At 53.1% G+C, this 21,396-nt stretch overlaps 2 protein-coding genes across 4 annotated transcripts; both read left to right on the plus strand.

Annotated features, from left to right (window-relative positions):
* Positions 1-72: 72 nt before the first annotated feature.
* On the plus strand, positions 73-7,825 carry LOC141727042 (asparagine--tRNA ligase, cytoplasmic). Of its 2 annotated transcripts, none has more exons than XM_074532452.1 (15): positions 73-229; positions 787-869; positions 1,044-1,109; positions 1,216-1,308; positions 1,482-1,571; positions 1,719-1,797; positions 2,135-2,205; positions 2,466-2,552; positions 3,847-4,068; positions 4,171-4,370; positions 4,529-4,664; positions 5,271-5,384; positions 5,823-5,954; positions 6,195-6,326; positions 6,469-7,825. In XM_074532452.1, the coding sequence occupies exons 1-15, from the start codon at positions 187-189 to the stop codon at positions 6,598-6,600; spliced, it is 1,680 nt and encodes a 559-aa protein (XP_074388553.1). In that variant the 5' UTR covers positions 73-186; the 3' UTR covers positions 6,601-7,825. The 2 variants fall into 2 exon arrangements, with proteins under 2 accessions (XP_074388553.1, XP_074388554.1); XM_074532453.1 differs by having other exon boundaries at positions 111-229; positions 790-869.
* A 1,553-nt stretch (positions 7,826-9,378) lies between these two features.
* On the plus strand, positions 9,379-21,396 carry LOC141727057 (ferrochelatase, mitochondrial-like). Of its 2 annotated transcripts, none has more exons than XM_074532635.1 (11): positions 9,379-9,523; positions 11,727-11,832; positions 13,322-13,441; positions 13,728-13,876; positions 16,028-16,162; positions 16,386-16,492; positions 16,946-17,044; positions 17,151-17,258; positions 17,590-17,754; positions 18,157-18,216; positions 18,457-21,396. In XM_074532635.1, exons 1-11 carry the CDS (start codon positions 9,475-9,477, stop codon positions 18,589-18,591), a joined length of 1,233 nt encoding a protein of 410 aa, XP_074388736.1. In that variant the 5' UTR covers positions 9,379-9,474; the 3' UTR covers positions 18,592-21,396. The 2 variants fall into 2 exon arrangements, with proteins under 2 accessions (XP_074388736.1, XP_074388735.1); XM_074532634.1 differs by having other exon boundaries at positions 9,428-9,529.

The following is a 21,396-nucleotide window of genomic DNA, read 5'->3' on the forward strand; positions in this document are numbered from 1 at the left end:
GCGATAGCGCACTTCCTTGCGGTGAGTGGGGGGCCAGCCCGGCCCGTGCCGACGTGTCAGCCCCGGGCGGGAGGAGGAGCGGCGGCTCGGTCCCGCCCGAGCGCGGCAGGAAGGGCGGCGCTGGCTGACGCAAGGCGGCGGCGCGTTGGCTCAGCCCGCCCGTGATGCAGTTCCTGCGCCGCGGCCATGGCGGGGGACGTGCTGGGCAGGACGGCGGCGCTGGCCCTCGGTGAGAGCCCGGGGGCTCGGCCCCGCACCCCGCTTCCCATCCCCGTCCCCTCGCAGCCCCGCCTGTGCCGGGCCCCGGCGGGCCGGGCCCGCAGCGCTGCGCTGGGGGCGCACCGGGAGCGGCCGCCGGGCCGGGCCCGGCCCACCCTGGGCACGGGAGCGGTCGCTGCGCTTCTCGCTTCGGGTCCCGTCCCCTGCTTACCTGTGCCCTTTGGGAAGGAAGGGCTGCTCCTTCTGGGTCCCCATGTGCAGCCGGTGGCTCCCGAGGGTTCGGTACCTCGGGAACCCTTGAGATTTTAGCGAACGCACTGCATCGATTGGTTTTTTAAATGAATACAGGATCTAATTCTTATCTTGACTGACCAGGTGGTGCATTTGAGGGTTTATCGCTGCTGATAACCAGCAAGATTTGGTATATTAGAAACGGTTGGGTTGGAAGAGGCCTTTAACGATCATTTCTTCCAGCCCCCTGCAGTGAGCAGGGACACATCCGTGTGTGTCCATTTTCTTTCTCATAATTTGTTTTGAGTAATTGCCCGTATTTGTCGTGTATCCCAGAAGAGCTGTACGTGTCTGAACGAGAGGGCAATGACTCCACTGGTGATGGAACACAAAAGAAACCATTCAAGACCGTGTTGAAGGTGAGTGTGGAAAGCACTTGTGCTTTGTTTGGCAGTGTGTTCTGGGGCAAGTGATGGCCCTTGAATTTTTAAATGTTTCATACCTGTTTTTGCAACCTGAGCAGGAGCAAGGTGCCTGCTCAGGCTCTATAAGGATGATTTTGGTTCATTTTGGTTATTTTCCCCTCTTTTTAGGCATTGATGACAGCAGGAAAAGAGCCATTTCCTACAATTTATGTGGATTCCCAAAAAGAGAATGAGGTGCTGTGGCATTGAAGGGTTTCCTAGTGGGAATTATTTACTGTATCTTGGTGTGAAGGGACACAGTGTAATCTGCTGTCTCTTGCTCTCTCCTTGAATTCTTTAGAGATGGGCCATCATTTCCAAATCACAGATGAAGAATGTCAAAAAGCTATGGCACAGGGAGCAGATGAAAAATGAAGCTAAGGAGAAGAAGGAGGTAGGTTTCAAAAGGAGCAGAGCACCTTTGTTTTCCAAAAACATTACAGTGTCATCATCATTCCTGCCCCTCCAAAAAAGCAGCACGTTGTTCCTTACTGGTGCTGCTGTTTCACATGTTATTTACAACTGGCCCGGTTACTGCTAATTAATAAGTAATTTTATTCCAACCAGGCAGAGGATCTCCTGAGAAGAGAGAAGAACCTGGAGGAAGCCAAGAAGGTTGTTATCAAGAATGATCCCAGTCTTCCAGAGCCCAAGTGTGTGAGTACGATCCCGTGCCTGGCACGTGGTCTGTGCTAGGGCGTCTGGCCAGCACAGAGATTGTGCTGCTCTGGGGAGGGTCTGGATAAACTGCAGGAGGTGGTGAACCACTCCCCTATTCAATGGCTTTTATTCCCTGCCTCCCAGGTGAAGATCAATGCTCTGGAGGCTTACAGGGGGCAGAGAGTGAAGATTTTTGGCTGGATCCACAGGTTACGGAGGCAAGGTAAAGCACAAGCATGGTTGAGCCCGTGCAGGGAGATAGAACAAGGACAGTGACCTTCAAAATTTGGACACAGAATGAGTCTGACAGCACCTGGCCTCAGATTTTAAACCAGTCAGGTGCCTTCTTTGGTTGATCTCAATGATCACCACAACACTGACAGCTGCCCCTAATGTGTGGACATACACACATTTCTTAGTTCAAATCTTACGGGATTTTCAGTTTGGAGGCTAGTCCTGCAGAATTTCTTTAACTTCTGTGTTTTAAGCTAGTCCTGCCAAATGAGGAACTAGCCAGCAACTGCTCATAGTGAAACCAAACCCCTTCTCTTTTTGACTAGGGAAAAATCTGATGTTCATTGTCTTGAGAGATGGCACAGGGTTTCTTCAGTGTGTCCTTTCTGATGAGCTGGTAAGTTGTGATGATTGTGCTGTGTCATGAATTTAATAGTTCATAAGTTCATACCTCATCTGGTGTTCTCTTATGTAAATGTTATGTTCTGCTCAACCTGCTGACTCAGTTGTGTTACTGTTAAATTGTATGTCACTGCAGTTTGTCCGTGTGAGAGCTGTTCAGAAGTGACTGTGGGCTAATGTGTGACTCCAGTGGATGCTGTAGGAAAGTCAGGAATAAAATGTTGCTCACCTGTGCCTCTGTCTGTCTCGCTGCAGTGCCAGTGCTACAACGGGCTGGTGCTGTCCACGGAGAGCAGTGTGGTGGTGTACGGCACGCTGAACCTCCTGCCCCAGGGCAAGCAGGTACTGCAGCTCCTGGGCTTCTCCTCCTCCCTCACGGCTCCCTGGGGTCCTGAGGGAGGCACAGGCAGAGGTGGGAGGAGTCATTGCATTATTCCAGAGGGAATTAGGGCTAGAGAAAGAACAGAGCTCCCAAAGCTGTGCTGTCCAGTGTGAGACGGGTGAACTGTGGGACTGTTCTGCTGAGCCGATTTTCCACTGATAGACAACTCCTAGACTATAACATGGAGAGCTATGTTAAGTAAATGGCATGGTTTCACTTTCCTTAACAGGTTTATTCAGTGTTTATTTTGTGAGGCTAAAGATTTTTTCACATCTCTTACTTAAGTGTGTTTGTAGGCTCGACCCGAGGTTAGGTAATGTGAGCCTCCTTGATCACATTTTGGTAAAATTCTGTGGGTTAGCCTTTGAAAATCTGCATTTATGCCCTGAAAATCTTAGTGAATAAAATAATTTTAGTTCAGTTTAGAGGTTGAGCTGCAAATGCCACTTGTCGGGGTGGAAGGCGGCTGTGACCACACGGGGGCGCCAGTGAGAGCAGAACTCTGTCACCCTGTTTGGGTGGAGGGACCTTATGGCCCATCCAGTGCCACTGCTGCCATGGGGTTTGTTCAGTTTTTATTTTGTGAGGCTAAGAACTTTTTCACATCTGGTTTATTCAGTTTTTGTTTTGTGAGGCTAAGAAGTTTTTCACATCAGGTTTATTCAGTTTTTGTTTTGTGAGGCTAAGACTTTTTTCACATCTCTTTTACTGAGGTGTGTTTGTAGGCTTTGACCCGAGGTTAGGTAATGTGAGCCTCCTGGATCACATTTTAGTAAAATTCTGTGGGTTAGCCTTTGAAAACCTGTATTTATACCCTGAAAATGGTAGTGAATAAAATGGTTTTAGCTGAACTTAGGGGTTGAACTACAAATGGCATTTGTCGGGGGGGAAGGTGGCTGTGTCCACACGGGGGCGCCAGTGAGAGCAGAACTCGGTCATGGACTGTGGAGGGACCTTACGGCCCATCCAGTGCCACCACTGCCATGGCAGGGACACCTCACACCACCCCAGATTGTTCCAATGCAGCCACATGCAGCCTGGCCTTGCACACTGCCAGGGGTGAGGCAGCCACAGCTGCTCTGGGCACCCTGTGCCAGGGCCTGCCCACCCTCCCAGGGAAGAATTCCTGATATCCCATCTGCCCTGCCCTCAGTCCGTGGGAAGCCATTCCCCCTTGTGCCATCACTCCAAGCCCCCGTGAAAAGGGGCAGGCAGGGGACTTTTCCCCAGCATTGGTTCCTCTCCCATTGGCAGGCTCCAGGAGGCCACGAGCTGAGCTGTGATTACTGGGAGCTCATCGGCCTGGCCCCGGCAGGAGGGGCTGACAATCTGCTCAACGAGGACTCCGAGGTGGACGTGCAGCTCAACAACAGGCACATGATGATTCGAGGTGAGAACATGTCCAAAATCTTCAAGGTGCGCTCCATGGTCGTGCAGGCCTTCAGGGATCACTTCTTTGCCAACGGATACTATGAGGTAAGTGTGTGTTCCCTGGTCAGCAGGTGGCTGCTCTGGTGCCCTGACCCGTCCGTGTGCTCAGTGCTTCACTGAAGCAGTGACAGCCCTGTTCTCCTGCAGGTCACACCACCCACCTTGGTGCAGACGCAGGTGGAGGGAGGCTCCACCCTGTTCAAGCTGGATTACTTTGGTGAAGAGGCATACCTGACCCAGTCATCCCAGCTCTACCTGGAGACCTGCCTGCCAGCTCTGGGAGATGTCTTCTGCATTGCTCAGTCCTACAGAGCTGAGCAGTCCAGGACCCGCAGGCACTTGGCAGAGTATGGACAGTTGTCCTTGTTTCTTTTTAAACAGATAGATTTCCTTTATGGTGTGGGAGTAAACGGGGTTTGGGTTGTGGGTTTTTTAGATGAGTTTGTTTCCTAGCTGCAGATGTGTTGCTGGTATGTGACTTTGCAGTGGTGTGGCTTTGTTCCAGGTACACTCACATCGAAGCTGAATGTCCTTTCATAAGTTTTGAGGATTTGTTGGACCGTCTGGAGAACTTGGTGTGTGATGTCGTAGACAGAGTCTTGAAATCACCTGCAGCGAGCTTACTGTACGACCTCAACCCGGTAGGCACAGCAATGGGAACAGCCAAGAAAATAGGATCTTAAGCCTTTCCTACTCAGCACATTCCTTTGGGAAGTGCAGGGCATGGCAGTGAGCTTACTTGCTATTTGTAAGGCCAAGAAGAATATTAAACATAATAAGAATGAAAAAGCTGCAAGGTGGGTAAAGACCAAAGCAGGGAACTGTGGGGGAAGATGTTCCCTGCTAGCGTGCTCCAGAAGCCAGCAGTGTGCCAGGATTTGTGCAAGTGCGTGCTGTGCCAGTGGAATAAAACCCTCCATCCCAGAGATTGGATATTGCACCAGCTGGTGCTTGCTGATGGAGCATGAGGGAGTGATGAAACAAGTGGTGTTTCAGTTCCTCCCCTGGAATATGAGCCTGAAGCTCTGGAAATACTTCCTTATCTTTCCTCCCATGTGATCTATGAGATTTACTGGGCTTGAGATGGTTGTGTTTGGTTCTGGCTTTGTAGTACTGAGCTTAATTTGTTCATTTAAGTGATAATTTCATGGCATGGGAGCTGGGAAAGGTTATGGACATGCTGATCAGGTAGAAAAGTATCTCTTTTAAAATGGTGCTCCTGCACCTGTGTTTGCTCTTATCCCCAGGGTTTCCAGCCCCCCAAGCGTCCCTTCCGACGCATGAACTATGCTGAAGCCATCGAGTGGCTCAAGGAGCACGATGTGAAGAAGGAAGATGGCACTTACTATGAGTTTGGGGAGGTATGTCCTGCTGGGAGCTGCAGTAATGTCCTGTAGGAATGCAGCTGTGGGTTGGGATTTGATCTGATGCCCTTCAGCACTGGGATGGAAACCTGTGTTGGCACCTGCCATCAATTCCCTGGCCACACTTCTCCAGCATGTGAGACAGTTGTTTGAAGGAGCTCAGGAGAACTTGACAGCATAGCCAGGATTTTTTTTCCCTCTTGGTTTTCTGTCCCATATATTAGAGAGATTTAGATTTTAATGGAACAGATTTTTCTTTTCCCAGGCATGTGGGTTTTTATTTCTTCTAAAATAAGTTTTAAGAGTTTAGGCACATTAGGATGAAAGCATGGACATGTGCAGTGTGAAACTCTCATTTCATGCCCACTTCACATGGGAATTGTGTATGGGCGTAGTTGTGGTGCTGAGTATGAATAAAGCCTGCTCTGACCCCAGGACATTCCCGAAGCTCCTGAGAGGCTGATGACAGACACCATTAACGAGCCCATCCTGCTGTGCCGCTTCCCTGCAGAGATCAAGTCCTTCTACATGCAGCGCTGCAGCGACGACTCGCGCCTCACCGAGTCTGTGAGTGCTCTGACCTGCTGGGGTAGCTTGGAGCACGGGGATGTGTGAGGGCATGAGAGCTGCAGGAATCCCTTGGGGAATCCCTGCCGGCTGTTGTTGCGGGTGCCTTGGCACGGCTGCCTGGGGGATGTGTGAGGGTATGAGTGCTGCAGGAATCCCTTGGGGAATCCCTTGGCACAGCTGTGTGGTGCCCTCTGCGGCGGCTCAGCTGTGAGTGGGCCGTGCTGTGGTGCCCTGCAGGTGGATGTGCTGATGCCCAACGTGGGCGAGATCGTGGGCGGTTCCATGCGCATCTGGGACAGCGAGGAGCTGCTCGAGGGCTACAAGAGAGAGGGCATCGATCCCACGCCCTACTACTGGTACACGGATCAGGTCAGTACAGCACCCTGTGCTGGGCTCAGACCCCACCTGGGGCTTCTCCCCTCCTGCAGGGCTTGGCTGCCTTGTTTCTGGTGGTGTTACTGCCACTGCAAATTACTCGAAAATGTGTAATATCCCTCCCTGGATTTCACAGAGAAAATACGGTACGTGCCCTCACGGAGGATACGGTTTGGGGTTGGAGCGGTTCCTGACCTGGATCCTGAACAGACACCACATCCGAGATGTCTGTCTCTACCCACGCTTTGTGCAGCGCTGCAAACCTTAGCCATCCTTGGGAAGAACTCCTGGAAAACTGAGCAGCCGATGCTTGGGAAAGAATGATACGCGCTGCTGTACTACAGCCTGTCTGACAGCAAGACTTCCTGCAACCTGTTGCTAATCCAAATACCAGTTTAGGATGTGAAAAGGAAAAAAACCCAAAACCTCTTTTTTAAAACAATATACTAGTAATTAACTGGAAAAAGCCTTAGAAAAATTATTTAGGTGCATTTATGCTCTTGAGTCATCACAAAACAAAGATCCTGATAAGTTGTCATTTAGAAAACAAGATACACTTCTGCTTTTAATTTCTGTGACTTAAAATATGCTGGGCATTTGATCATTTTATTTTTAAATTTGCTTTCATTATAATCTCCTTTCTCTTGGGGTTTCTTGTTGGGGAAGTCAGGAGGTCAAGCTCCTGGAATTCCCTCAGAGTGCCCTGTGAGAACAGTATGGAGAGGCACGAACAAAGGATAAAAACAGGAATAAGTTCCTTGGGCACTGCACATTTTTAGTTCCTGCTGATTTTAATGGGGGTTCTGTGAGTTGATTCGGTAGCAGGGTGTGAGTACAGTGCACTGGACTCCACTGTGAGGGGCGGGCTGGGGCTTTGGGGTTCTTTCAGATTATTTATTATTGCTCAGCGGTGCTGAGGCTGGCGAGGCAGGCTCTGCTCCCTTTCCCCAGGCTGTGGGTGGAGCTGCCGTGGGTCCATGCATGCCCAGCTGTCCGTGTCTGGTGGCTCCTGGGCACGGGGCTTGTGGTGCCTTTGCTCCCTGTGTGCAGCCAGGAGTGACTGACTGAGGCCCCGAGGAATAGCAACTGAAACACGCTGGGTTTTCAGACTGTAGTGCCAGCAGGGCTTTCCCATGTCATGCTGAGATGTGTTCATAGAGCAGCTCCCTGTTCCCTTGTGCTACTGCAGCTGAGCAGCTCCCCTGGCTGTAATGAACTTATCAGATAGGGATAATGAAATACTTCATGCGTTCAGTCATCGGTATTGTTTCTAGTCATAAAGCAATTCCTTTACCAGAGAGAAGAACAAGGTAGGTGCATCGTTTGCCACCTGCACTGAGACTTGGGCTGCATTTGCCATTCACTCCTGGAATTGTTGAGCTGTGGATACCCACATTTTTGTAATAAGTGATCGGTTTTCTTCATCTTGCATGTTATATAAACTGGTCTAAATCAGCAACCAATAAATTATGGCAACAGAAGCTGGTGTGCAAGACAGTATTTGAATGCCTGTTCTTTTACTGAGTCTGTGGAGCTTGCTGCTTGATACAGTGTGGACAAAAACCCGCTTACCCAAGTGCAGTAAACGTACCCCAAGAACTGGCATGAGCTTTTTTTCCCTTTGTAAACAAAATCCCCAGTAATTAACTTAAAAGCATGAATTTTTTCTAATTTGGAGGGACCACCTCAGCTGCCCAGTGAAATGTGCTGGAGAGAATCAATGTGGTGCTGACTAAGGGAGCAGCCTGGACTTCTGGCACCAGGTAAAGACTTTACAAAATACTTTCCTTTTAGTGCCTGAAGTGATGGGAAGGCAGGAGTGTCAGGAAAACATCCCTTGTTTGGGATGAGTCTTCAGTCCTTAAACCTGACAGGGCTGAGCTGCTTTATAAAAAGGTTAAAGGCCTCCTTATCAGGGGAGCTGCTAGAGGAAGGCCTGAGCACTTAAGAAGTGCTCGTGGAAGAGGCAGATCAGATAAGGAGCTTAAAAGGTGACCAGATGAAAGATGCTGTGGAACTTACCAGAGACTGCTGTGCAATTCCCTCACAGCTGATGGAGAGAGGTGGGCTGGGATCTGGGAAAGATGCAGCAGCTGTTTGGAACACAGGAGAACCTGCATTTATTTCCCTGCACAGGGAAAACAAGCCTGCAGAAGAGAAAAAATGTGTAATCAGAACTTGGATCTCATCCTCACTTTCATTTTCCTTCACAGAACCTCCAGAAAGTGAGATTGGTAATTGGATTAGGAACTGGTATACTGGGCTGGCAGTACTGGTTTCAGGACCTTTCAGCCATGTCCCTGGCAGCTTTGGGATGACTGTACTTTGGCTTTGATTAGATTACCACTCCTGACATGACTATTTTATATTTACCTGTGATAAAGTTTTCCTGGCCCTGCTTTGTAGGGCACTTTAGAGGAGCACGTGGTGCTGCCAGCCTTTGGCACCGAGGCTGGCTCTGCCCTCGGCCTGCTGAGACGTGGGATGCAGGCCACCCACATGTGCAGGGTAAGTGCTGTGGTGTTTGTTCCTCTGTGTTTCAATTGCAGTATCCTTATCATAGAATCATCAAGTCCAACCACCAACTTAGCACTACCTCTGGAATTCCTAAACCACTAAACCGCATCATCAGGTGCCAGATCCAGATGCTTTTTAAACACCTCCAGGGATGGTGACTCCACCACCTCCCTGGGCAGCCTTTTCCAGTGCCTGAATTCCAGTGCCTCAGTTTCTACTGGGAATGGAGGTTACCAGCTGAGCTCCGTGCTCCTGCACACTTGTGTCTGAGGGGCGCGGAGCCGAACTCTCGTCTCTCATGCAATGCCCTCTGAGAAAGCCCCCTTCATTTTTTACAATAACATTTTAAATCTCTTTTTAGAAGATTTTGCAGTTTTAAAAAGTTTTGCAGTTTATAGCGTCACTTCAACCCGGGGATCACTCGCCTTTATTCCGTAGGACTCCACAGGGGCTACTGAGGGGAGCCGAGGCAGCGCCCCCTGCGGGACACCCGCCCCGGGCCCGCCGCCTGCGGTCCCCGGCCCGCCCCCTGGGCCGTGCGGGTGCCGGGGCGGTGCCGGGGCGGTGCCGAGGCGGTGCCGGGGGCGGTGTGAGGCGAGGGGCGGCGGCGGGGCTGTCTGAGGGAATGCGAGCGGCCAAGATGGCTGCCGCTGCTGCCGCTGCCGCGCGTCACCGTGAGTGTGAGGGCGCCGCCGCGATGGCGGGAACGGGGGCCGGGGGCGGCGGGCGGCCTGAGGGCCGGCCGGACACCGCGGGCGCTGCGCGGGCGGGCGCGCCGCGGCACCGGCGGCACCGCGTTACACAACGCCCGAGAGGCGCCTTTCGTAACGCTGACCGCGCTGGGGCCGGCGGGGCCGCGGGGCCGGCGGGCTTACTGGGGCTGCGGGAGGGCTGCGCGGGGCTGCGCGCGGTGATGGCGGCGTCCCGCCACTGCGCTGAGGGGGCCGCGGGCGCGGGGTCTCCGCGGGCAGCCCGCAGGGCTCTGTCCGGCTGAGGCCAGCGCGCCCCGGCCCCGGCCGCAGCCCCGCCGCTCTCCCGTGCGGCTTTTCTGTGCGGCTCTGTCTGGTGCCCGCCGCGGAACCGCGCTCTGAAACAGCCGCTCTCCCGTCTGTCTGAAGGGCTTGGTGCGGGGATGCTGCCGGGGCCGGTCGCTGCCGGCCGGTGCGGGCTGTGAGCCCGGGCTCAGCGCTGCCCTCCGGCCGCGCAGCGCTCGCTGTGTCCCTGCCCGGAGGCACTTTGGGCTTACCCACCCCGCTGCTCGCTTTAGACTTTGATACCTTAGTGCCGCTTTTAAAACATGTGAAAGAGCACTTTTATCGATGCTCCATCAAGCTGGGATCGTACTCGTTGCACGTCTCTGCGCTGTGTCCTTCATGATGCAGGTGGAAACGTGCCTGAACCTCAGCCTAAGTCAGACACTTGCAGGGTGTCCTGGGTCGGCAGGGACTCCTGGTCTTTGATTCAGCTCCTGGCCCTGCACAGGGCACCCAGCAATGCCACCCTGTGCCTGAGAGCGTTATCCAAGCGCTCCTGGAGCTCTGGCAGCCTCGGGGCGCTGACCGTTCCCTGGGGAGCCTGGTCGGTGCCCAGCCACCCTCTAGGGCAGGAACAAGAGTTCTTACAGTGCAGAAGTATCAATGCAGCCATTGAAACTTCCCTTTTTATTGTTCTCTATGACTGGCATATAGTGCCAGCGCCTCAGAAAGCAATAACCCCAGAACTGGAAGTAAAAAATGATTATTGGAAAAGGACCTTCCAGGCATCAGCGATGCTTGAAGTTCTTTAGATTGCAGCCTTTTGTATCAGTGCAGATGCAGGCATCCACGGCTAGGCACTCGTGATCCCGAGTAAGAGGCTGGATTTGCAGGATGCGTTTTGTTGCCATTGATTTCAGCAGGTTTTGAGGCCGTTCAGCATCTGTTCAGGAGGTTATTAGAGAGCTGTGAGCTGTAAGATGCTCTTCCCAGCGGGTGGGTCGGCTGCTGAGGAGCTCTGTGCTGTTGGGGCTGAATTGCTGCCGAGCTCCCGTGGTCTGGCAGGGGAAATGTCGCACTGAACAATTGCCGGAGAGACGGGGATGCAGAATTTAACCTTATTTTTTTTTTCACCGTGAGCAATTCACACTATTTCTGTGCTAAAAGAATACCGTGTAATGACGATGAACTCCCAAGGAGAACGAAGTGTGCCTTTGAAAAGGCAGGCTGTAACCAGCATGGAATTGTAGGGAGCTGTATGGAATATGGGTTGGAAGGAGCCTTAAGGATAATCTAGTTGTGTTTAGCTTCAGGGCTGAATAAGGAGATGCTGGAGTGAGTCCAGAGAAAGCCATGGAGATGCTCCAGGGCCGGAGCCCCTCTGCTCTGGAGCCAGCCTGGGGGAGCTGGGGGTGTTTAGCCTGGAGAAAAGAAGGATCCAGGGAGACCTCAGAGCCCTTTCCAGTGGCTAAAGGGGCTCCAGGGAGCTGGAGAGGGAGGGGGATGTGTGCAGACTTGTACATGGAGTCTGGAGTTGCTGCTCAGCATCCAAACAGGAGCAGATGTCTAACCTGCATTGTAGACACGGTGTGGAAATCCTGTCCTGTCTGGGATTAGCCCAGGTGTGTCTGACCCACAGGAGGAGTGACACAGTCTGACGCTTCTTCCTCAGGGTCAGCCCCTTGTTTCCACTGGGTGTTTTGGAGTTATGATTGGAACTCACAGATGAGCAAGGCTTTGCTTTGGGTTTTGGAGTGCTGGGGGTTTGTGTGCTCCCTGGGGCATCAGCACTGACAGGGCTGGGGGTTTGTGTGCTGTGCCAGGGGGATCAGCACTGACAGGGCTGGGGGTTTGTGTGCTGTGCCAGGGGGATCAGCACTGACAGGGCTGTGTCTCTCCGCAGTGCTGAGGAGCTGCAGCCAGCTGCGGGTGCCGCTGCGATGGAGAGGCCAGGCCACGGCGGCGGCGGTGACGGAGAGCGCGCGGCCGCAGGAGCAGCCCCAGGAGCGGTGGGTCTGGGTGTGTGTGTGCCCTGTGGGTGTGTGGGTGTGTATGAGGTGTGTGTGCCCTGTGGGTGTGTATGAGGTGTGTGTGCTCTGTGTGTGTGTGCCCTGTGGGTGTGTATGAGGTGTGTGTGCCCTGTGGGTGTGTGTGTGCCCTGTGGGTGTGTATGAGGTGTGTGTGCCCTGTGGGTGTGTGGGTGTGTATGAGGTGTGTGTGTGTGTGTGCCCTGTGGGTGTGTATGAGGTGTGTGTGCCCTGTGGGTGTGTATGAGGTGTGTGTGCTCTGTGTGTGTGTGTGCCCTGTGGGTGTGTATGAGGTGTGTGTGCCCTGTGGGTGTGTATGAGGTGTGTGTGCTCTGTGTGTGTGTGTGCCCTGTGGGTGTGTATGAGGTGTGTGTGCCCTGTGGGTGTGTATGAGGTGTGTGTGCCCTGTGGGTGTGTGGGTGTGTATGAGGTGTGTGTGCTCTGTGTGTGCGCGGGCCCCGCCTGTCCCGATAGCCGGCCTGGGCTGCTGTGTGTGTGTGATTGTCTATCTGCCTGCCTGCACTCGGCCTGCTGGGCAGGGACAGCCCTGCTCCTGCACAGCCCCTGAGCCAGGCCCTTGTCAGGCCTGAGGTGCTGCAGGAGCAGTGCAGGGACATTCATTGTCATCACTGTTCATTGTCATCCTGCTTCCTGGGTCTCGTTCCTTCTGATACGCACTCCAGCAGAAAGGGAATGGAAGCTGAGGTCCCGAAACACTGGGGCAGGCCTGGCTCCTCTCAGTGCCCTGCTGTGAGACTTTGGCCTTAACAAAAGGGCAAAGCTCCCTGTGCAACCTGAACCATCTGCTGGGGAACTGAGAGACTGATCTCTGGGCTCCCTTGGGCAGGGCAAACAATTCCATGGGGAAATTGGCTGCTGATCACAACTCTCACCCATTCTGTAAATGCTGATACCACCATCTGTGCTGCTGTGCCCTGTGGCACCTTGTCCTTACAACAGTGTGCCAGACCTGCACCCAGATAGAAAATCCATTCTGGAAAAGCCCAACCCAAACACAACTGGCCCTGCAATGGATTGGTGTGTAGAAAGGCTCCTTGCTGCTGTCAGTGCTGCAGGAGATGTGTCCCCACAGTAATGAAGACAAAGACTTGTGTGAGTGGCTCATTTGCTTTCCGGGGAAGCTGCTGCCTGGTTTGGTTGGAATGCACAGCTGAGACCCTGTTTTATAACCTCCTTAGAGCCAGCAGCCGTGAGACAGCTTTCTTAGTGTGTTTCCAGCTAAAGTCTGTGTTACAAAGTGGTTTCCTTTTAAAAAAGCAAAGATCATGTAGATACTTGTGTCTGGCCGTTCCTGTTCCTAGTGCAAGTGTTTACATAAGCAGGAGGAGCCTTGGGATAGGAGCTGCCTTTGCAAAAGGCAAATGTGGGAGGATGAGCTGGCTGTTTTGTCATTGTAATAAAAATACAAGCAGTGGGTCACTAGGATTGGGAATCTCTCTTGTTTTCCTAGGAAACCTAAGACAGGGATCTTGATGTTGAACATGGGAGGCCCGGAGCGGCTGGACGACGTCCACGATTTCCTGCTGCGTCTCTTCCTGGACAGGGATCTGATGACCCTTCCCGTTCAGAAGTGAGGAGCACTGGGATCTGCTGTGGTACAGGCGGTGTTGGGTGTTGCTGGGAATATTTCCTTCCGTGGAGGGCAGCACTCCCCGCGAGAGCAGTCAGTGCAGGGCACGGTGCTGGAGCCCTCTGGGTCGGGCGTGCCATGGCTGTTCTGTGTTAGCTGCAGGCCGAGGTGTGGGAAGGGTGGTGGAGCAAGCAGCAGACAAGCCATGCTGCATTAGGCAGAGGCTGCAGGGCAGAGCGCGGGAGGGGGCTCGGGCTGGCTGGTCACACGCCCCTCTCTGCTGCAGCAAGCTGGCCCCGCTGATCGCCAGGCGCCGCACGCCCAAGATCCAGGAGCAGTACAGCCGCATCGGCGGCGGCTCCCCCATCAAGAAGTGGACGGCGCTGCAGGGAGAGGGCATGGTGAAGCTGCTGGACAGCATGTCTCCTGGCACTGGTACTGCTCTGCTCGGCCCCCACGGGCTGCTGCTGCTCTCTGGCTCGGCTGCTGATTGCTGCAAAGCAGCTTTGGCTGCCCGGTTTCCTCGTGGGGCGGTGTGCGTTCCCTCCCTGCTGGGAAATCCCGTGGCAGACACAGTGCAGGAGGGATTCCATTCATGGTGAGGTTGTTATGGAAGGCTGGGCTCCGGGAGCCACCTCTGTCTCTCCCGTGACCATGGGAAGATGGCTGTGGCAGACTCAGTGTGTTATTTTCAGGTGCCAGCAGTGTCCCTCGGTGTGTGGCACTGCCAGGCACCGTGCCTTGCCCTGTGAGCCCTGCTGGGGCCTGAGCAGGCCTGCACTGAGGGCAAGTGGCTGAGGCCGAGAGGGGAGGAAAGGGGAATGTATTTCATGTGAGCACCAAGGTGGGCGTGGGAGGGGGGCTCAGAGTGCTGTTCTCAGCAGCTGCTGCAGGGCTGAGAGGAGCACAGCTGGAGCACAGACAGGGCTTTGTAGATGGGCAGTGCAGGGCAGGCTGAGCGATAGCAGCGAGCCCCACCCGGGGACACAGCAGGAGATAAGGCTGGGCAGCTTGGCTGGCAGGGAAGGAGATGCTCTCTTTGCCAGTCCTTCGTGATGGAAAACCTTCAAACGTGAGCACAGCCTCCTTGCCCTGTCTCTGTGTCACAGAGTCCCTCCCTGCAGGGATGGCTGGCATGGGATGGCCTGTGCCACTGTGCCTGCTAGCATCAGTTTGAGCTGGGGTCCCTGCAGGTGCAGTCAGAGCCTGAGGCCTGCTGTGTCACCCGAGGCAGGAGTGCTCTTGGAGCAGCAGCCCTCAAGGGTCAGCCTCGCAGCAGGTTCTGCAGATAAGGCTTGGGAGGTTTATCTGCTTTTCCCAGTGTCCCGCTCCCACTTGCTTTTGTTTGGTGACCACTCTCTGTGCAGTCACACCCTTCTCTGGGCACCTCTCCCACCTGATAAGTCCTCTGGAGGCTCCTTTTTGACTTGACAGTGGCTGCAGTTTAACAATAGAATGTGCTGAGCGCTATTATTTAAACAGCCTGTGCACAGACACCAGCACCTCTCTTTGCTGCCCATGCCCTGGACAAAACCTGGCACTGGGAGGGCATTGCTTCCAGGCTGGCCCTGTTCCTCCCAAAATGTCCTTTGCCAGGTTAAACTCCTCCAGTCCCTGCTGTGGTCAGTCAGACTGCTGTCCTTATTGCCATTCAGAGATGGTAATGGGCTTACTGGCTCAAGGGCTCCTGAAGTTGGGTCTTTATTTGCTGCTGCTCCCAGCTGGGAGCTCCCCTGCCTCCTGCAGAGAGCTGGGGCTGACTGAACCTGTTTCTGAATCCTGCACAAATGTACGGAGTGGAGCCCAAGCACGGGACATCTGCTTCCTTCAGAAACCTGATAAATGTTAGTTCAGAGCCACTGACCTGGAAACCCTGACAAAGAAACTTTGCTTTTGTTCTCCTAAGAACCTCTGTCCTCCACTTAAAAAAACAAACCAGCAAACCTCCCCTGCCCGCTTCCCGTCCCTAGCCAAGCCATGCTCCCAAAGCTGGCACCCAAAAGATTGGAGATAAAAAAAGGAGGAACCTGAGATGTCCTCAGGGAGAATGACATTGCTGCCAGAATTAGGTGTTAAAGCCATGCAGCTTGTTATGAAAGCCCTCCAGATTCAGGATGGGAGAGCCCGTGTCCCTGATTCACTGCTCTGCTGCTTGGGTGCCGTCAGAGCAGGCGTGCAGGGCAGGGAGGGCAGCTGGGGCTGTGAGGGCATCGGGGTGTTCATTCAGCCTCTGCTACTGACACTGTTTTACCTTTATGGCCTTAAAACCAGCACTTGCCCTGTGAGGCACCGGGGCTCTGTCCAGGCTGGGAACTGTGCCTCTGCTAAGTGCAGGAGAAGCAGGCAAGTGATGCTCCTGCAGAAGCAAACCATACTATAAATCACTTTTAAATTCTAATCACAGCCCAGTGAGGTACCAGAAATGTGCTTACATGGCAGAGCTTTACCAAAGCAGCCAGGAAATACCAGCAGGTTAATGTCAGAAAACACCATCAGGTTAATGTCAGCAGTCCAGCCCGCTGTTCTGTGTGTGTGACAATGTGTTTCTGTGACTCTCCCTGTCCCTGCCCTGCCGTGTGTGTGCAGCCCCTCACAAGTACTACATCGGGTTCCGCTACGTGCACCCGCTGACCGAGGAGGCCGTGGAGCAGATGGAGAGGGACGGCATCCAGAGGGCCATCGCCTTCACGCAGTACCCCCAGTACAGCTGCTCCACCACAGGTGAGCCCTGGGCTGTGGGGCAGCCGTGGGAGCTCTGGCCAGCCGGCTGTGCTGTGTGAGCTGCGGTGTAATTGTTCCCACTGGAGACCCTCAGCTCTGATTTACGGCTGGGTTTTAATTAGGCAGCATTTTAAAATATGATTACAGCTTGCTGCCGAGCTGTTCCAGTCTGACAGCTTGCTGGTGGCCTGGCTGAACGTGTGTTGTGAATCCTCTGTTTCAGGAAGCAGTTTAAATGCCATTTATCGCTACTATAACCAGAGAGGGGAGAAGCCCAAGATGAAGTGGAGCATAATTGACCGATGGCCCACACATCCCCTTCTCATTCAGGTGTGGATCTGAAGTTATACATTTTCCTTTACAATATAGAAACAGATACTGAGGGAGGATAACAGGAAGGCTTCAATCTGAGGGTGCATTTTAGCTGTGTGATGAAATGGGTCTTGTCTGTCATGTCTGAAATTACAGGAGGAGATTTCTTTCATGCCCCATGCTTTGGCAGGATAATGTGTGAAAGCAGCCACTGTGCACCTCCTGATTTAAAAGCTGGGGGATGTTACCCTAATGGTGGTGGCTGCAAGGAGCCTCTGCAGGCCATTAGTGCTCAGGGCAGCAGGACATGGGAATGCTGGTGACACTGCTGACACACTGAGTGTGGTGCACACTGGGGAATTTGGGAGTGCCTAAGCCAGCAGGGACACGGGAGCTGCCTGTGTGCATCCCTGAGAGCAGGGATGCCCGCAGTGCTCCCCACTCAGGGTTTGTTTGTGTTTCCCTGAGCAGTGCTTTGCCGATCACATCCAGAAGGAGCTGAACCTGTTCCCGCCAGACAAAAGGAAAGAGGTGGTCATCCTCTTCTCAGCCCACTCGCTGCCCATGTCTGTGAGTTACCCAGGGCAGGGCGTGGGCGCACAGCGTGGCAGTGCCAGGCAGGCCTGGTCCTTCCCGGGGTGTTCACCGTGCCAAAGGTGCGCTGTGCTTGGTGCAGGTGGTGAACCGTGGAGATCCCTACCCTCAGGAAGTGGGAGCCACTGTCCAGAGGGTGATGGAGAAGCTCAACTACTCCAACCCTTACAGGCTGGTGTGGCAGTCCAAGGTAAGTGCTCGGGGGAGCTGAGCAGGTAAAGCCTGTGCAAGGTCTCGCTGGGCTGGAAAAAATACACATTACTTACAGTTTTGGTTATTTTCTTCAGTCTTGTTCAGGCCAGCCCACGTTCTGTTCCTTTGAGATGTAATGGTGGGAAGTGTGTCTTCATTAAACATTCAGTGCAGAGAGTGAGAAGTACAACCAGAAGCAGGGAAATAAAAAATAACTGTTTGTGTCCCACCCATAACCTGCTCTGTCATGCTGCCTAAGGAAATGTGGGTGCTCTTTGTAAGAATGATTTAATGAGTGTTTTCCCTTTATTTCTGCCTTTTTGCTCCAGGTTGGACCAATGCCCTGGCTTGGTCCCCAGACAGACGAGACCATCAAGGGCCTGTGCCAGCGAGGAAAGAAGAACATGCTGCTGGTGCCAATAGCATTCACCAGTGACCACATTGAGACTCTGTATGAGCTGGACATCGAGTATGCCCAGGTTTTGGCCAACGAGGTCAGTGCTCTGTGGGTTGGGTCCCTGCTCTGAAATTATTTCTCCTGGGTTCCAATTTGCTTTGTAGTTGCTTCTTGCAATGTTATTTGGGGTTAGCTTTGTTTTCCTGTAAATCAAAAATTAACCTGAACTGGCTTAACCACAAAACAGGTGGGAGTTTGTCTTTCTAGATTTAGGTGTTTAAACCATTACAAATATCGCTCAAAAACAATGAGTCATTTTCATTCATTCAGTGAATGAATGACAACACAATGTAATGTTGCCCCATAGTAATTTTTGCTGTGATACTGCATTTAATCCACTCATTTTGGGGTGACTTCTTAATGACGTGGGAAGATTTTGGAGGCTACTCAGTGAAGGATCAGAACAGGTTTAACTTTTTCCTCCTTGTTTTTAATTCAGTGTGGAGTTGAAAACATCAGAAGAGCGGAGTCTCTCAATGGAAATCCACTCTTCTCCAAGGTGTGTGCCATGCTGCAGTGGCTGTACAGGTTTGCAGTTGTGTTTCCTGCTGGGTGTGGGTGTTTTCAGGTGGCTTTAGGGCATTTTGAGTTTCAGAGGAGCGTGGAACCCCGTGTAGCTGATGTGCCCAGCACGGAGGGGTTCCTCATGCAGCAGTTTGTGCGCTTTGGTCACGAGGGGTGGGCTGGGGGCACTGCACAGCTGGATTTGCTGCCTCTGACGTGTCCCCCCTCTCCACAGGCCCTGGCAGACCTGGTGTGCTCCCACCTGCAGTCCAACGAGGTGTGCTCGCGGCAGCTGACGCTGTGCTGCCCGCTCTGCGTCAACCCCGTGTGCCGGGAGGCCAAGGCGTTCTTCAGCAGCCAGCCCCTGTGAGCAGCCAGCAGGGCACGCACGGCCTGCTCGGGGCATCCTTCTGCAGTGTCCTTGGGTTGTAGGAAGTGGGGAGATCAGGGTATTTATCCTGTCAGGTGTGAGGAGATCTCCTGTCATCCGACCCCGGTGGGACTTACTGTGAGCCCAGCAGGGCGCACTGAAAATCCTACACAGCTTTTCTACAGTTAGCTTCTATTTCTATGCAGGGATTTATTGTGTGCGGGGTGGTCAGGAGCTCATTGACTTGGCCAGGTTGAAGGTGCACTGATTTTGGTTTTGCTTGAGGTGCAGTGTCAGCAGCACAGTCTGTTGTCTGTTCTGAGAGGGACTTTGCAGCTGGCTTTGGAGACTTTGGAGATCAGGTTACTTCTAGTGCTTTTTAATAAGGTGTGTATGTGTATATATTGTTTTTAATTTTTTTTTTTTTTTTTTAGAGCATAAAGATAAGGCTTTGTTTTGTTTTGGTTTTCTCCTGCCGGAAACTTCCTGTGAAAGCTTAGCTGGGATAGTAGAACGCACAAAACTTGTTTACATTTTCTAGGAAAAACATTTTCATTATCTGCAGGAAAGTATTTGAAGAGTATAAATTGAAAGGAATTAGGGAATTAGCCTGCTTGGGTGATACTGGAGAATTTGCTCCATTGAAACTGCGTGTTTCAAGTCTAGCAGGAGCATGTGTGGAAACACGTTGGCTTATGTGTTAAGCAGAATGAGTTTTTCAATTCTTCTTATTTTTATTAAAAAAGGGCTTTTTCTGTTCGGTGAAGTAAATGTAGGAAGTCAGGCGTGTTCTCCAGGAGGTTTATAGACCCACTCTGTGCTTTCTACTGTGCCACAGTGCTGTGGCTGTGTGGGGTGCCTATGGAGTGCCGTGGGTAGGACTGATCTGGCTGCATTGCTGATGCTCAGACGATGGGTCAGGAGTGGTTTGGCTCTCAGCTGCAGGTGCCTGGGCACAGGAGGCTGCCAGCCCCAGCAGGGCCGTGCTGCAGGGCCCTGGCACCGGCCGTGCCCCCTCCTGCCCGCCCGCCTGCCTGCAAAGCTGTGATCGTGGCACTGAGCCCTGTGCGGGGCAGCCTGCTGGCACCTCCTTGGGCACCCGTTTACTTGATGTCCTTAGCACTGAAATGCCAGGCCTGGGCACTGCAGGCTGGTTCCTGGGAAGCAGATGCCGTGCTGCTCAGCCAGGCTGATGTGCTCAGCAGTTTGCACCCCAGGTCCTTGGGGAACAGGGTGTTTGTTTAAAGAGAGAAGAGGCCTCCTGTGGTGTGTCAGGGGTCTGTCCCGTTCTGGTTTGTTGCTGGAATCAAGGATGGGGTACCAAAGGAACGGGTGGATCCTGTGCTGAGCACCCATGGAGTGCTGAAATCCCAAATACCTCTGGAGAGCTGCTTGCTCCACTGCCATACCTGCTTCCCAGGGTGAGACACACTGAGATTCCTCAGTGCCAGAACCTCCTGCAGCACCCTGCTCCCCACACAAAGTCTTCCTTGAGCCCTCATGCCTGTGCCTGTTTCAGTGGCAGGGAGCCAGGAGCTTCTCTCCTCCCTCCTCTCCCTCCCGCTGGGCGCTGCTCGCACCCTGGGCAGGGAACAGGAGCACCAATGTCCAGGATGTCTGGGAACACTGGCCTTACACCTCTCCTTGATAAAGAACTTCCTCTGTTTCACCTCTCTGCGTGACGCCTTGGGATCAGTGCAGAGCAGTCTGCTCTGTGAAATCTTCCTGCCCACTCCTGTTTCCCCACAGCTGGGGGGAACGCGGACCTTCAGGTGGTCCAGGCTGCGACCACCACATTCACAAGTGTGGAAAGCAGAGGTTAACATCACATGAACCTTGTGGTATTATAAATACAGCTGGCTTTTCATTTTCATACTGGAGAGAGTCCTGTAAATACTAGCTGGCACTGATTCTGAGGCATTACATTTGTCCCCAGTAATAAAAGGTACTTAAAATTCACTTTTGAGTGTTCTAACCACAAGCGGGATAATTACTCTGTTGCTGCTATTACAGCATCTTGTGGAAATCGCTTAATTTCCCAGCTTTTATCAGATGGAGCCTGTCTCACGGAGCTGCTGGTGCTGCTTGCTGTCAGAGGGTGGTTCTCTCAAGGTTTCTGAGGGGTTCCTCGTCTCCCAGGCCGATGGCCAGCGGGTTGGGTGAGAGTGTGCCCTGAGGAGAGATGGATCCGTGGTGCAGGTGCCTTCCTGAGCCCTGTCAGTGCTGTGTCCCCCTGAGTTTGCAGCTCACCCAGCACTGTGGAGCTCTGGCCTCAGGATATCGACTGGAAATTGGGGAGTTGGGAACAGCCCGTGGTGTCCTGAGGGAAGAAATGGGAGGGAAAGGGGGGAGCTTGTTTTCCTGCTTTAACACTCTGCAGTTTGGCTTATTTTTTCATGATTGAGTGATTTTTTCTTTTTGAGTGTGTTTTTAAGCTGTCCCTGGGTCCTGGCTGCATTTCAGAGAAGGTGCTGTGGCGCCAGAGGGGTGTGGGTGGTGGCAGAGCCGGGCTCCTGCTGTCCCCTGGGATGGGGTGGCACAGCTGGGCTCGGTGGGGCCTGGAAGCTCGGGGAGCTCTCCCTTCCCACCACCATCACCTTGGAGAGCAAGCTGCAGGCCAGAGCAGCTCCTCTGGCTCTGTTAATGCCACATGTGTACAGAGCCTTGCTTTCGGCCCGACATATGCATTTCACATTGACCAAGGACTTCCATTTGATGTAGCACAGCGAATTTGGATACTCCTTCTGTGTGTCGTTTGCCATAAGGATGGAATTCCAATTAAAGTTCTTTTGAGGAAATACCTGA

This window comes from Zonotrichia albicollis, chromosome Z, assembly GCF_047830755.1.
Source record: "Zonotrichia albicollis isolate bZonAlb1 chromosome Z, bZonAlb1.hap1, whole genome shotgun sequence".
In the NCBI taxonomy this organism is placed as follows: Eukaryota; Metazoa; Chordata; class Aves; order Passeriformes; family Passerellidae; genus Zonotrichia; species Zonotrichia albicollis.

Excerpts from the sequence above, each read along its gene's own strand:
- LOC141727042 (XM_074532452.1), top strand. The coding sequence starts at position 187 with ATGGCGGGGGACGTGCTGGGCAGGACGGCGGCGCTGGCCCTCG. Across the intron at positions 870-1,043 it reads CATTCAAGACCGTGTTGAAG|GCATTGATGACAGCAGGAAA; the intron begins GTGAGTGTGGAA and ends CCCTCTTTTTAG. Across the intron at positions 6,327-6,468 it reads ACTACTGGTACACGGATCAG|AGAAAATACGGTACGTGCCC; the intron begins GTCAGTACAGCA and ends TGGATTTCACAG.
- LOC141727057 (XM_074532634.1), top strand. The coding sequence starts at position 9,475 with ATGCGAGCGGCCAAGATGGCTGCCGCTGCTGCCGCTGCCGCGCGTCAC. Across the intron at positions 17,045-17,150 it reads CCCACTCGCTGCCCATGTCT|GTGGTGAACCGTGGAGATCC; the intron begins GTGAGTTACCCA and ends TGCTTGGTGCAG. Across the intron at positions 17,259-17,589 it reads GGCTGGTGTGGCAGTCCAAG|GTTGGACCAATGCCCTGGCT; the intron begins GTAAGTGCTCGG and ends TTTTTGCTCCAG.